We start from the raw sequence: 14,448 nt of genomic DNA on the forward strand, positions 1-14,448 counted from the left end.
TATTTTGGATGTTCAGTATTAGTAAATAGATAGAGAGGAAAATTGTATCTCTTTGAAGCGAGGAGAGGCCAGGCAAGGCGCCCCTTGACATGAGTGATATCAAGTTGGCCACGCCTACCCAGTCACGTGACCACCAAGCCACACCCACAGAACCGGTAGTAAAAAAATTGAATCCCACCACTGCAGATTTGAGGCCTTCTAGTCCAACTCCTTGCTCAAGGAGGAGTTCTTATACCATCCTGGACAAAAGATGGTCCAATCTCTTTAAAAAACTTCCAGTGCACCCACAACTTCAGGAGCCAAGCTGTTCTACTGGTTAATTATTAAGTAATTTAGCCGTACTCAAATGCTTGTTTTGGAGCATGAAAACAGCCATATCTCCATATAGCAGATTTTGAGTAATGAAGGAGGGTTGAGTCAGTTGCTGAGGCTGCTGGTGAATATGATGAGATTGACCCTTCACTTCTTTTGGGTAACACATGCTTCATTCTACAGGGTTTAAACATTGCATTAAGACACAATGTTATTTGTTTAATTTTGGCTTTCTCTGATGAATAAGCCCAGTCACTGTGGCTTGCAAAACATGTTTTCTGGTTAGTGTGTAGGTACTGTGATTTACAAATTTAAAATAACAAAACAATCAACCTGGCAGTTTGTATAAGTTTCAACCCCAATCCAGTGATTCAGCATTACCCCCCACCCCACCCCAGTGATGCTATGAATAAGAGCTAAAAATTATTGACTGATTAGTTAGCCACAAAATTCTACTGCTCAGTTCTGTCTCTTCTATTCTTTCAGGTTGTGATTGTTCTTTCTACTTTTAACAAACATGAGTCTGGTAAACAGTTGTCTGAGCACTTAAAATTGAAGATTATTCACTCTTACAAATCAAGGGACAAATTCCTGCTAGCTACTTCAATGGTTAAAAAAAATTGACAAGAAATGGAAGCCAAGAACTGATGAAGCCAAGACAAGGCCTAGAAAACAATGATTAGAATTGTTCTCAACCTGTCATACCTGCAAACAGAATTCACAGATCACTGCATACTATCTGCTGAAAAGGCTACATGGTTATACATTGATTAACTAACTTCAAATATATTATCTAGTTATACATTGATTAACTAACTTCAAATATATTATCTTTCTTTTTTATAGTTTACCACAGAAAGGTCTTTTTTCGCTTCGGAATTGCACGCTATGTTATAGAATAAAATAACATGGCCAAGGTGATCACAATGCTTCAAACCCTCAGAAATCATTGGAAGAAGACTACAGTTGGGATCTGCCTGGTTACATGGGGAGGAAACTGGCTTTATGGAAAACATTGGTAATTATTATGGAAGCTTTCAATGATTGGATTGAATTAAAAATACCACTCAAGGCCAAACTAAAGTGGCAAAAGATCTATAGAATGTCACCTAGTTAGTTTTTGCTCTTTGTTATAACCAAGGAATGTTTTGAATCGGAGGAATGGGTAGATGAATGAGGAAGGAATGACCCTCCAAGCTAATTTTTTCACTCCACCTTACGAAGCTAACTGGATTTGATAGCTTTTCTAAATATCATAAGAAAGCAGGTCAGGGAATTTTAAAGACTTTGGAGAGTTTGTGTGTATATAATCTCAGAATCCGTGTATAAAATTATGAATAGTTTAAGCAATAGGGTCAGCAAGAGACTGAATTTCCATTTTATGTATCTGCGAGAGAAACATCTTTGGGTAAGTTTTATGAACTAAATTCATATTTTTTCCTCAGGAATCGAGGGAAAATTATTATGAGGAAAGAAAATGCATTTTAGATTAAAACATAATAAATTAGCTTTATTTAAGGTCAGAATTAAATGATGAATATAGGTAGTCCTCAACTTACAACTTACAACAGTTCATTTCGTGACTGAAGTCACAATGGCATTGAAAAAAACAATTTATGACCATTTTTCATACTTATTGCATTGTGTCCCTGTAGTCACGTGATCAAAATTCAGATGCTTGGCCTCTGACTCATGTTTATGATGCTTACAGTTGTCCCAGGGTCACATGATCACCTTTTGTGATCTTCTCAATAGGGAAGCCAGATTCACTTAATAACTCTGTTCTTAACTTAAAAACTTCAGGGATTCACTTAATAACTGTGGCAAGAAAGGTCATAAAATGTTTCACTTAGCAACATAAATTTTGGGGTGAACTGTGGTAAGTTTGGGACTACCTGTAATTTGAAGGGTGCGATATTTATTTAGTTATACTAATTTAAAGGGAATCTCTAGAACCATGTACTGTAATTCAGTGTATTATCTGCCACTAAAATATTTACATGTGATCATAGTCCTTTCAAACAAAGGTATATCCCATTGACTTTAGAATGAGCTGGAAGGGACTTCGGAGGTTTCCAATATTCATTAAAGGCCAACTTCTTAACACTGCCCTCCATTACTTGGTTGCCTGAACTCCTTTTACACTTAGGCAATTTCTTTTAACATCCACCCCAAATATGCCTTCTCTCATGGAATATGTGAACGATCTTGGGAAACACGGAGAAGAGATACTGTCTACGAAACAACTAGACAAGATGGAGAAATCCCAAAAGGCTTAACTATCAAAGAAAAAAAGTTGGGAAGGACCCACCCTACTTGATCAAGTAGGTTTGTGTCTTCAGACTTGCAGGATTCTGTTAATGTAGCCTTACTATAAAATAGAATTAGCTTATCTTGTTTTCTGTCTTGTTTTAACTGGAAGATTTGACATCAATCTTGCAAATCTGAAGGTACAGATTTCGCACTGTCACTTTTAACTGTATGATCAATTAGGATGGGTCCTTTCTAAGTTTCTTTCTCTGACCATTAATCCCTTGGGGTCTCCTCCCTCTTCTCTGATTTTTTCCTAGGCAGCATCTCTTCCCTTCATTCCCCAAGGTCATCCACATGTTCCAGTACATCTTCCAAATAATTTAAACCATTAAATTAGCAATAGCACTTAGATTTAAATATACCGCTACACAGTGCTGTACAGCCCTCTTTAAGCGGTTTGCAGAGTCAGCATATTGCCCCAACAATCTGGGTCCTCATTTTACCGACCTCAGACAGATGGAAAGCTGAGTCAACCTTGAGCTGGTGAGAAGCGAACTGCGAGCTGCCAGCAGTCAGCTGAAGCAGCTTGCAGATCTGCATTCTAACCACCGCGCCACCATGGCTTTTCCGTATCTTATGCTCTGGGATGATAGAGAACACATCACAAGCTTTATCTATGTGATATCACTTCAGACATTTGAAGCATACTGTAATATCCCCAGGCTAAACAAGCCCTGTTCCCTCAATCTGTCCTCACAGGACTTAGCTTAAATATTGCATTATTCCTAATACAATAATACAGGAATAGGCAGTATGGTGCTCAAGGAACACCGGTCTCACCATCTCATTTTAAAATAGTTTTAATATTTTAACAAGAGGCAGGCATGCTGCAAAGGCCTTTACGCATCATTGTCTTTACTGATAAGAAAGTCTTATAGGTTCTGGTAGATAACTATATAGCTCACTGTTTTGTTTTTTGTTTTTTAATAAGGGAGGGGATTGAGAAGCTGTTGCTAGTGCTAATCTATATTCTATACTGTCTCTTCTGAACAGCTGTCATGAGTAGGTTTCCCAAAGCCATGAGAGCCAAGTCAAACAATGGGAAATCCAATTTGCAAATGAAATAAGGTATACTGTCCTTCACCCCATCAAAAAGCAACCCTAATTGAAGTCTTAATTATGCCGTAGGATAAAATAAATGGAAGACTTGAGTCAACCTTGAGCCGGTGAAGATTGAACTGCTGGCAGCTGGCAGAATTAACATGCAATACTGCATTCTAACCATCGTGCCACCACTGCTCTTAAGGTTAAAATTCATGTTAAGAAAAAATATTCCCTCTTATGTTTTGCTATCAGAGTAGCAGTTGGGAGGGGGTTTCCTCCATTCTAACCTCCCTCTTTCTCCTTGTTATATTTCCTTACCTTGGTACAGGTAGGGAACTTGAACTACAATTGAGTCTGGAATTTTAGTCATAAATCATTGCAATCATTAAAAAACATGCCCTTATGACCAGTTTGCTCAATGACCACAGCCTGGATCTCTCAGTTGTGGTTGTTAAGTGGCTATATGGCTTGTTAAGTGGACACAGCAAAAGAGTTACCTGCCAAAGAAAATACTGGATGGTGCATGGAAGGGAACTTGTGTGCTGGGCTGGAGAAAAATTCAAATCCCAAAGAAAAGGCCTTCTCTTCCCCTCCACATCAGGAAGGGACCACAGTTCTAGTTTGGAGAAAGTAAGGTTTTTATTTTTAGGATCCAAGCTTTCTTTTTTTGGTCTGCTGCAGGAGTTCACCTCCCTTCTGTACATTAACCTTTTAACCCTTCCAATCCATTTCTGTTCTAGAGCCTGGATTTTAAATAGTATTTGATAAAACGCCTTCAATTAATCAAAAGTATATCGTGTCCCTATTTCTGAACATGGAGGACATATTCCTCCAAACACTAAGAGGAATTCTAAAACCTCTAAGGAATCCTTTGATAAATATTCCAATTAGGGGTAATTGGAGTAATTTATTTTTTGATACATTCTCTTGCTAAGGAAGCTTGTTTCTGTTTGCCCCATTATTTTCACTAAAGGTTTCACATTAAGTGTTTCTCTTGTTGCTTACTTTGAATTTCTCCTGATTGTTTTTTTATTGTAAATCAATGTTCTTACACTGGAAAGGTTACTATGACAGGAAGTGACTTGGTTTTAATAAAAAGTTGCTTGATTGAACTAATTTTGAGTGGTGCCAAAGAATATACTAGGGCAGTGGTGGCTAACCTTTTTGGGCTTCTGTGCCAAAAATTGTGCGCATGCTTGCACGCTCACGCTTGCATGCCAGCACCCAGAAGGCAATGTGCCCCCCCACGCCCCCACCAATGCTTACGCAATCCTCCCCACTCCCCACCACCCCCTTACCTGCACTGCACCTCACAGCTGATTTTTGGCAGGTTTGAGACCTTTTTCGGCCTCCGAAAGGCTTCTGCAGGCTTTGCAGGCCGAAAACTAGGCCCGTTTCGTCACTTCCGGTATTTTCGGAAAAACAGGAGGTGACGAAACAGGGCTAGTTTTCGGCCTGCAAAGCCTGCAGAAACCTTCCTCAAGCCTCCGGGAGGCGAAAAAAGGCCTCAAACCTGCCGAAAAACAGCTTTGAGGCACACACATGTGCAGTGAAGTAAGTTTGCCTGCAGCTTGTGTGCCGGCACAAATGGCTCTGCGTGCCACCTATGGCACGCATGCCATAGATTCACCATCACAGGACTAGGGAGAGGAAATGCAAAGTAAGTTGCAAACAATATAAGGCATCTTTTTTTTAATTAAAGTTTCTTATTTTTTATATTTACAACAAATCCATCTTTCATTTAAACAGTATGTCGACTGGATACATATATCTTGTGCTAACTATTATAATTAATATATTTTCCTTACCAATATAACAGTAATCACTTTTTCTTTATATGCCATTATCATTTACATCCTTTATGACAATCTTAACTTATTTCTCTATATATTCATCTACTCAATTTTAATATAATCATGGTTGCTTGGCTTGAAGCATTTACCAGGCCATGACCTATTTGGAACCGGGCCACATGAATGGCGGGCCAGTGCGCACGCACATGCCTGCAGCTCAATTTGCACGAGCGGTGGACTGGTATGTGTGCACATGTGTGTGCCAGTCGATTACTCGCATGGCCTGGTTCCCATCTGCCCCATCCCACTCCCCAGCCGGACAGCCAAGCATGAAAGTTGGGGACCACTGTTTTAAAGGGAGCAAAGCCTTTTGATCTATGTGTCCCTGACTTCAATTTTTGCAAAACATACTCAGGAACCATTTGGACTTCTACCTACTGGCTTTCACCCTTCTTCAGACTCAGAGTTTTTCAAGCTAGGGGTATTAAAATTGGAGCACCCTAACACACTTAAACGTTTGATATTGTCATCTCACTTCAACTACATATCATTTTAAGGAATCCCTGCAGCATTTGGAGGTTAAGATTGGTGAAATCAAATGAGGACCCAGATTATTTGGGGGCAATATGCTGACTCTGTAAGCCACTTAGAGAGGGCTGTAAAGCACCATGAAGCAGTATATAAGTCCAAGTGCTATTGCTATTTGGAAGCATTGATTAAAATTATAGAGGTGATTTACAGCAACCAAGGCTTGGTAGGTGTTGTATGTCAATATCGAATTGGAGTTACTGGATTGTTGTTTTATTTTTTTCTGATAAAGTTACGTTAACACGTTTGAGTAATCTTGTAAAAACTCTGTAAACCGCTTAGAGAGGGCTGTAAAGCACTATAAAGCGGCATGTAAGTGTAAGTGCTATTGCTATTGTCAAAGATTTTTCCTTTATTTTATCCCTGTATATGATTCATTTTGAAATTGTATGATGTCATTAACAACATAGTTGTGTTATAATGTTGCAGTGTTTCCATTTTCTATCTCTTAATTTTTCTGTGCTGCACCAATTATTTTTCTATCCAAAACCATGGGGATAGAAAAATAATTATTGTTGTAGCACAATAAAATTATAACAAAAATATTTTTAAAAAGAAAGAAGCAAATTTCCATTCGTTTGTTTATTAAATTTACTGTCTAATTATCACTGCAGCATCTGCAAATGGGGAAGTAGAGAAAACATGCCTTAAGATAGACAAAATAAATTCCATTTTATCAACCTCTACAAAATCGGGATGCTTTGGCTGAAGCGTGGAACACACTAAATCTTTAAATTTGGCTCACTGCCCACCCCCCACCCCCCCCGAGTATGCCCTCCCTCCGCACCATTTTAGGCATGAAACTTCTTAATGAAAACAAATGTATGCTAATCTCTTGAATCTCTTTGGCAAATGTTAGGAGAAGTAGAGAGAGTTAGCATATGCCGAAATTCAGTAATTGAAACTCAGGGTGCCTAGTGTGCTGTTTTGTGTGTATATATGTGCAGGAAGCGGGGTGGAGATGGGGGGGGGAAGAGGAACAGTGGTTAGATGCAATCCATCATCAGCTATTGTGTCAGAGTAAAAAAAGCCAAATTTTCTGGCCCGCTATGCAGTTTCTGGAGAAGGTTTTTTTTAAAAAAAAAAAATCCATACTATTAATTTACATAATGGAGAATTTAGTTACTTTGATCAGTGCTGTGGCTAAAACATTAATCTATCATGTAGACTAGTACAAGGGTCACATATGCTTGTTCTGAATAAATATCTAGTTAAAGAAATTAATAACACATGTAATGTCATCTAAAATTATGACTGTGGAAATAGTATGCACTCCTGATCCGCAGCCCCTTTGAAAAGTTTTGACTTAATATTTATGTCTGCCAAAGCAGAAATCTTTTTTAAAATGCATACATATATCTCCCTTCTCTAAATTTAGCTTATTTAATATTCATTTTTTGTCTTTTCTCCTCTTCCCCTGTTATAGTGATAACCTGCTAAGGAGAGCTGCATGCCAAGAAGCCCAGGTAATACCATTTAACATGATCAAATTAGATTAAAATCCCCTCCTTATCTCACTTGTGCAGGATCTTGGAGATTCTCCCAAGGGGTCTGTTCTACGTGAGTAGCCTATCAACAAGAATGTCAGCATTCAGTTGCTCAAATACTACAGATACTGCTTTCTTTTTCTTGCAAAGCTTAGGCGTTGCACCTAATTATGCCTCAAATTCTGCAAAGTATAAAATCAGTGGTGAATAGCTTCCAGGTATTTATGATAATGGAGGAGGATATTTCTTCATAGGCATTAGCGGGAATTGATATTTCTTAGACTATTGGTACTCAGTACTGTTGGCAGTAACCTTTATTAAAGAAAAAAAATCTGCACCTTTATTATTATAAAAATAGTTGTGCTTTAGAGTTGTCCTTTGTTCTCCTGTCAGTTTCACCGATAGTTGGAGATGAATCTAAGTAACACTAGTTAGATTTGGGGTAATGGAGAAAGAGAGGTACCCACTATGAGTTTGTTACATTTCTAGATGTAGAATTCTCTGTAGCAGGGCCTGACTTTCGAAAAAGGTTCCCCTCCCAAATCCAGTTGGTACAATGAGATCCCTCACTTCATTGTGCTTGCCAATAGGATGGGATGGGATGGGATGGATTAGAATAGAATAGAAACTTTACTGTCACTTTAAATATACCCTAATCAGAATATATTAAGATGAAATTTTGTTGCATTCAGCTCTCAAAAGATAAGCATTATGCATATACCCACACATACATGACACAAAGAAACATCATGGTCTTTTAACTTTTTGGTACTGTTTTTGGTATCCAAATGAAAAATACTAATTATTCTTAAACAGTAAACTCTTGCTTTCTATTTATTATTAGGTATGGGGCAACCAAATTATTCCTTCCAATATGCAGATAAGGAAAGCAACAGTATTTCTCAACCCTGCAGCTTGTAAAGGGTAAGGTCCTTTATGTTGTTGGTTTTCCTAATTTTTAAACCATAGGATGAACGATTGAGGAATTAGGTATGTGTAATGTTACAAAGTGAAGTACTAGGGGTGATACGATAGCAGTCTAGTAGTATTTGAGTGACTGTCATGGAGAAGAGGGGTTTGACCTATTCTCCAAAGGACATGAAGGCAGGACAAGAAGTAATGGGTAGAAGAGTATCAAAGACAGTTCCAACCTAGAACTAAAGAGGAATTTCTTGCTCTTCCCATTGAGAGCAATTAATCAGTGGAACAACTTGCTTCCAGAAGTTTACTGGAGGTTTTCAACAAGAGACCTGACAGCCATTTATCTGGAATGGGATAAGGTCTTGACCAGGGGGTTGGGCACTAGATCTCCCAGGTCCCTTCTGACTGCATTATTCCATGTTCTACCTTTGGGCTGTGATCATGAGTGAGAATAGCAAGTGAACTGCCTATGACTTACTTAGTCAAGCTTCCTATATCGTGTAATCCAAGCCAACTTGGCTTGTTCCAGAGTCTTTTTTTATTTTGCATGATGCAAAAAGTGTGGGTACACAACTCCAGAGAGCTGATTTGTTATGATTATTGGATAACTAAGACTTAAACGTAACATGTAATATGCAAAGGTAATCATACTCCGACTTACCATTCCATTCGAAATGGGTATGCTACAAATATTCAGTCCATTTTCTTAACTGCTTCCAAAGAGCCCTTTGTGCAAAAACTGATTGTTCTACCTGGGATTGTAATTATTTTAGTACGTTGCTGGAAATGTTGCCTTTTTTTCCTGTTATATTTCTCGCACATTTTGTTTGGGTGGGGAAGAAACCGCAATTCACCTAAAACCATGATGGCGAACCTATAGCACGCGTGCTAGAAGTGGCACGCAGAGCCCCCTCTGCCATGCATGCATGCGTGTGCCTCCTGCCAGCCAGCTGATCTCTGCTGCACATGTGTGGGGGCGAGGCACATGTGTGTGGGGTTGTGTGTGTATGGGGCAGGGTGCATGGCGCATGCATATGTGCGTTGCATTTTGGGGGTGCATGCGCGTGCTTTGGGCACTTGGTTACAAAAAGGTTAGCCATCATTGACCTAAGAGGTCATTTGAAGAAGGAGCCACCATTGGCCCACCTATGCCATAGTAGCTGCTTACATACCGTCCCATCCCTGGCAGCAGTTCATCTCTGGCCCAGCTGCACTCATGTTATGCTACAACAGCCACTTGCCTACTCATTAGCTTGCTTGCACCAGGGACTCACAACATCTTACTAGCTTCCCCACTGACTTTGTTTCTTGGAGGCCAGCAGTGTTGGGGGGTCCTCACTTAATGACCCCAGTAATTGCTTAACAGCACAGTGGGGATGGCTGGGATTTGCTGTTGCTAAGCAATATGGTCACATGACATTGCACTTTGCTTTAGAGATGGAAATTTCAGGCCCAGTAACCATTGTTCACTAAGCATTACCTGTAGAAGATTATGCAAAGCAATACATAGCAATGGAATTGATAGGGCTTGGATAGCTCTTCTGATTTCCTAGCTTTTAAAATATTGTGATATTTATTTGTGATTACCAAGGGAAAACCATCTACTGCATTCTACAGAATTATTCCTTCATTGTGTGAACCCAAATAAAATTTGAAGCAACATAGCCAGGCACAGAATTCAAAACCATATTTATCATATTCTGAGGTTGTGCAAACTCAGACAAAACAGGTTTTTTACTCTGGGCTCATATTTCCTTGACCATCACTGCTCAGGCTTCTATTTCATTCTACATTTTGCCAGTTTTCTTTGTTTTCCTTCATGTGTAAAAAGAAGATAAATTGACTGATTGCCTTTATATCCCTCCTTTTCTCTGAAACTATAAGGTAATTCTGGTGTCTGTGCTAATTTCATCCCCAGAACAATAGCTCTACTGCATGGGTGTCAAACTCGCCATGTCACATTGCTGTTACGTGATGTCTTCGTAGAGCTGGGGTGGGCGTCGCCTGCAATGTGACACATGCACCGCGGGCGACCAGTTTGACACTCCTACTCTATGGAATGAATAGAATAGAATAGAATAGAATAGAATAGAATAGAATAGAATAGAATAGAATAGAATAGAATAGAATAACAGAGTTGGAAGGGACCTAGGAGGTCTTCTAGTCCAACCCTCTGCTTAGGCAGGAAACCCTACACCACTTCAGACAAATGGTTATCCAACATCTTTTTAAAAACTTCCAGTGTTGAAGCATTCACAACTTCTGGAGGCAAGTTGTTCCACTGATTAATTGTTCTAACTGTCAGGAAATTTCTCCATAGTTCTAAGTTGCTTCTCTCCTTGATTAGTTTCCATCCATTGCTTCTTGTCCTGCCCTCAGGTGCTTTGGAGAATAGTTTGACTTCCTCTTCTTTGTGGCAGCCCCTAAGATATTGGAAGACTGCTATCATGTCTCCCCTAATCCTTCTTTTCATCAAACTAGACATACCCAGTTCCAGAACTGTTCTTCATATGTTTTAGCCTCCAGTCCCCTAATCATCTTTGTTGCTCTTCTCTGCACTCTTTCTAGAGTCTCAACATCTTTTTTACATCATAAATGAGTTAGGTTGAGAAATAGTGATTGGCCTAAAGGCATCCTGGGAGCTCTGAAATCAAGCAACTGGTAGTAATAGTAGTAATCTTGGATCAGCAGGTTATCGATTTACTTTATTGGCTCTGTATAAAATTAAATGCCCACATAATCCATGTTGTCGTCAAAACGATCATTGGAAAAGATGTAAAAAGTAGGATTTAAAAGTAAATAGGTTGATTGAAAAATATTTCTGAAGTCAAAACATGCCTGGTTTATTCATAGGTTTTCACTACAGAGCCTCCTGGATATTTTTGGTTTCTTTTTCTTTTTTTCATATAATTAAATCATTTCTAAACCAACTACCATTGTCTAACATTCATTTCGGGCTCTGAATGGAATAATATTCTTGGAAACCATATAACTTTTGGTTTTTTTTGCTGCAGCAGGATAACCAAAAATAAATCATATAAATGCAATAGCAGAACAATCAAAAATAGATTATGTAAATGCAGTACCAGAATAACAAAAATAAATTATGCAAATGCAATCGCTCTAAAACATTTCCATTCCCTAAACCTAAGAATCTCTCATTCATATAAAGTGGCTATTTCTATGCAAGTGAGTTTGAAGAAAGATAATATAGTCTCTTAGCAGCTGAATGAATGACTCACCATAAGGAACACCCAAGAAAAATAACATTACATCCAAGTCTTCTTTTCTATATTTTTCAGTTGTTGTTTCCCAGCTTTTAAAAACTTTCCAGAAAGACTTTGTCTCTCTTAATTATAAGTATTCCATGAATCCATTGTATAATACTGCAGGCAACTAGGTTGCCATCTTCTTCCTGATTGATTCTCTATTTTGGTTCATGAGCTGTCTGCATGCAACTTAGCTCTCTCCTTCAGATGATAAGTGTTCTGAGAATCAATCCATATATTCGTTACATGAAGGTTTGTGGTACCTTGGATACTTTTTTTCCTGACATAATGGTACTTCTGGAATGCCCTTTCTTATCTAACAAGTCTGCAAGAACTTTCCAAAGTTGTGACTATTTTTTTCCTTTAGTTTTTTTTCTCTTCGGTTAGCCTTATTTAGCCTTGCATTTCCTACTGTTGCCCAACACAAATTCAGTACATTAACTTAAGCATAATAAACACATAATATGATTTTGTTCATCACAATCTCTGTGAATCACGTATAAAGATATTGGATCTGTGCAGAAACCACATCAGAATAATTTCTAGCTGAGTCTTTGGCCAGAAGCCTATCCCATTACACGCAAGTGTAGGTTCTCTTTCCACTAACTTCCTTTTTACTTGCTGCAAGCATTTGCACCATTGGGAATCAGAACTAGCTGAATTTCTCTTCCCATCTTTTTTCTTCTTCAGCATCTTCCATTCCTCTTTTGTAGTCTACTTTTCTGCCCTGGAGATTCAGTTGGCTGTGACAATGCCTCTCCATCAATTGTGTCTAGTAGCTATTAATGTTTTCTGTGGGAAAATATGTTTCCTGGTTCCCTCACCTTCCTGCTAATAAAAAAGATCAAAAGCTGGTGTTCCGCAATGAGTTAGTTTGCTTCCCAAAACAAATCAACCCAGCAAGTACATAAGTGATTATACTGTCACTTTTATTGCAGGTTCTGTAGCTTTACACAGAGAAACCTGAGATCTCGCCCAGAAAGTCTGAAAAAGTATTCAAGATCTTCCCCTTGATAAGGAAAGATACCCTAGATTATATAAAATATGAAGATAATGGGTTCCTGCATGGGAGAGTACCATAGTCAGTATCCAAGATACTGATCTTTGTCCCAACGTTACTGTCTGTTTGTACTAGCAGAAGAAAGAAAGAAAGAAAGAAAGAAAGAAAGAAAGAAAGAAAGAAAGAAAGAAAGAAAGAAAGAAAGAAAGAAAGAAAGAAAGAAAGAAGAAAGAGAGAGGGAAGGAAGAGAAGGGAGGGAGGGAGGGAGGGAGGAAGGAAGGAAGGAAGGAAGGAAGGAAGGAAGGAAGGAAGGAAGGAAGGAAGGAAGGAAGGAAGGAAGGAAGGAAGGAAATGTTTGCACATTGCTCTGCCATGAAATCCTAAAGGGGGATGAGGACCAAACTCAGAAAATTTGGCCATTGGTAGATTTTGGAACTGGCAAGGATGCAGGATTTCTGTAATTCGCTTCTAGCTCTTTGCTATATGGAAGCTGTTCATGTTTTTGAGTCAGAACTATATAGATAAAGGCATCTCATCTCACATTTCAAAAGTTTGCTAACAGGTTAAATAAATCTGAATCACTGCAGTTATTAAGTGAATCATGTGGTCAGGTATAGGGACCCATTAAGCAAATCTGGTTTTCCCCATTGACTTTACTTGTTGGAAGCTACCTGGCAAGATTGCAAATGGCCATCCTGGGATCGACCCCCAGGAACTGCAAACATCACAAATGCATGCTGGTTGCCAAGTGTTCAAATTTTGGTGACATGACTGTGGAGATGCTGCAGTGGTCATAAGTGCGTGGACTGGTCATAAGTCTTTTTTTTTTCAGTGCCATTGTAACTTTGAATGACCATTAAATGAATGGACGTAAGACAAGATCTACCTCCAAAGGGCTTTAATGGGGTATCTGTGCAGGAGCAACCTATTCCTAATTAGGATAAGATTAGATAAAATGATAAAGAGTTTAGTTAGTTAGTTATTTTTTGCATTTCTGAATTGCCCGTCTCCCTCAAAGAGGGACTGATATTATCAGAAAGATTTTTATTAGGACACCAATTCTGGTCTTCATTGCCTTTTTTCTAATATGTCCAGTTTTTGCATTTGGTAACTAAAATGTGCCAAAATCCTTCCCAACCAATTAGTTAAAAGACAATGACAATGGGGAGATCTCTACATTTTGTTCTTGCTGTGGCTCGCCAGCGGCTAGTGGAGCTGGCAGCAGAGTCGGACAGTGAGGAGGCTGGGGAAGAACCTGGGCCAGTCCTGGAGGCTGAGGAAGGCTCGGACCAGAGCTCTGCATCAGAGGCAGGAATGCGGCCAGGGCAGGCTGGCAGTTTTCAGCTGCTTCCGGAGTCGGACAGCAGTGAGGCGGGGGAGCAGCTGGAGCCTGTTCCAAGCTTGCCCTGGCCCCATCTCTGCCTCTGACACAGAGCCCTCATCCAAGCCTTCCTCAGCCTCTAGGACTGGCCCCTGTTCCTCCCCAACCTCCTCACTCCGCTAGCCGCCAGTGGGCCACAACAGTTCTGAAGCTTCAGCAAAATCTTAACAAACTCACGGCATCACGTGACATATAGCAACTTCCCCCCCCCCCTTTGTTAACCCAGGTGTGACAGCTGACTTAGGAAAACTGAAAATTTAACCTGACTTCTTAAGAATAGGAGAGACATCTCACATCATCATCTTTAAGAGCATCTACTCTTCACTTTAAACTAACGAAA

The 14,448-nt window shown here is 39.4% G+C and overlaps 1 protein-coding gene across 2 annotated transcripts in view; it reads left to right on the forward strand.

The window, feature by feature from the left end:
* AGK (acylglycerol kinase) overlaps positions 1-14,448 on the forward strand; it is a 48,230-nt gene that overhangs the window by 2,068 nt on the left and 31,714 nt on the right. For both annotated transcript variants that reach the window (XM_026695069.2, XM_087968506.1), the window contains exons 2-4: positions 1,159-1,330; positions 7,477-7,516; positions 8,382-8,461. In XM_026695069.2, the coding sequence (XP_026550854.1) occupies positions 1,221-1,330; positions 7,477-7,516; positions 8,382-8,461 (230 nt within the window). In that variant the 5' untranslated portion in view covers positions 1,159-1,220. The remainder of the gene's footprint in view (positions 1-1,158; positions 1,331-7,476; positions 7,517-8,381; positions 8,462-14,448) is intronic.

This window comes from Notechis scutatus, chromosome 6, assembly GCF_049901735.1.
Source record: "Notechis scutatus isolate UNSWTSFEM ecotype Mainland chromosome 6, rNotScu1.2, whole genome shotgun sequence".
NCBI lineage: Eukaryota > Metazoa > Chordata > Lepidosauria > Squamata > Elapidae > Notechis > Notechis scutatus.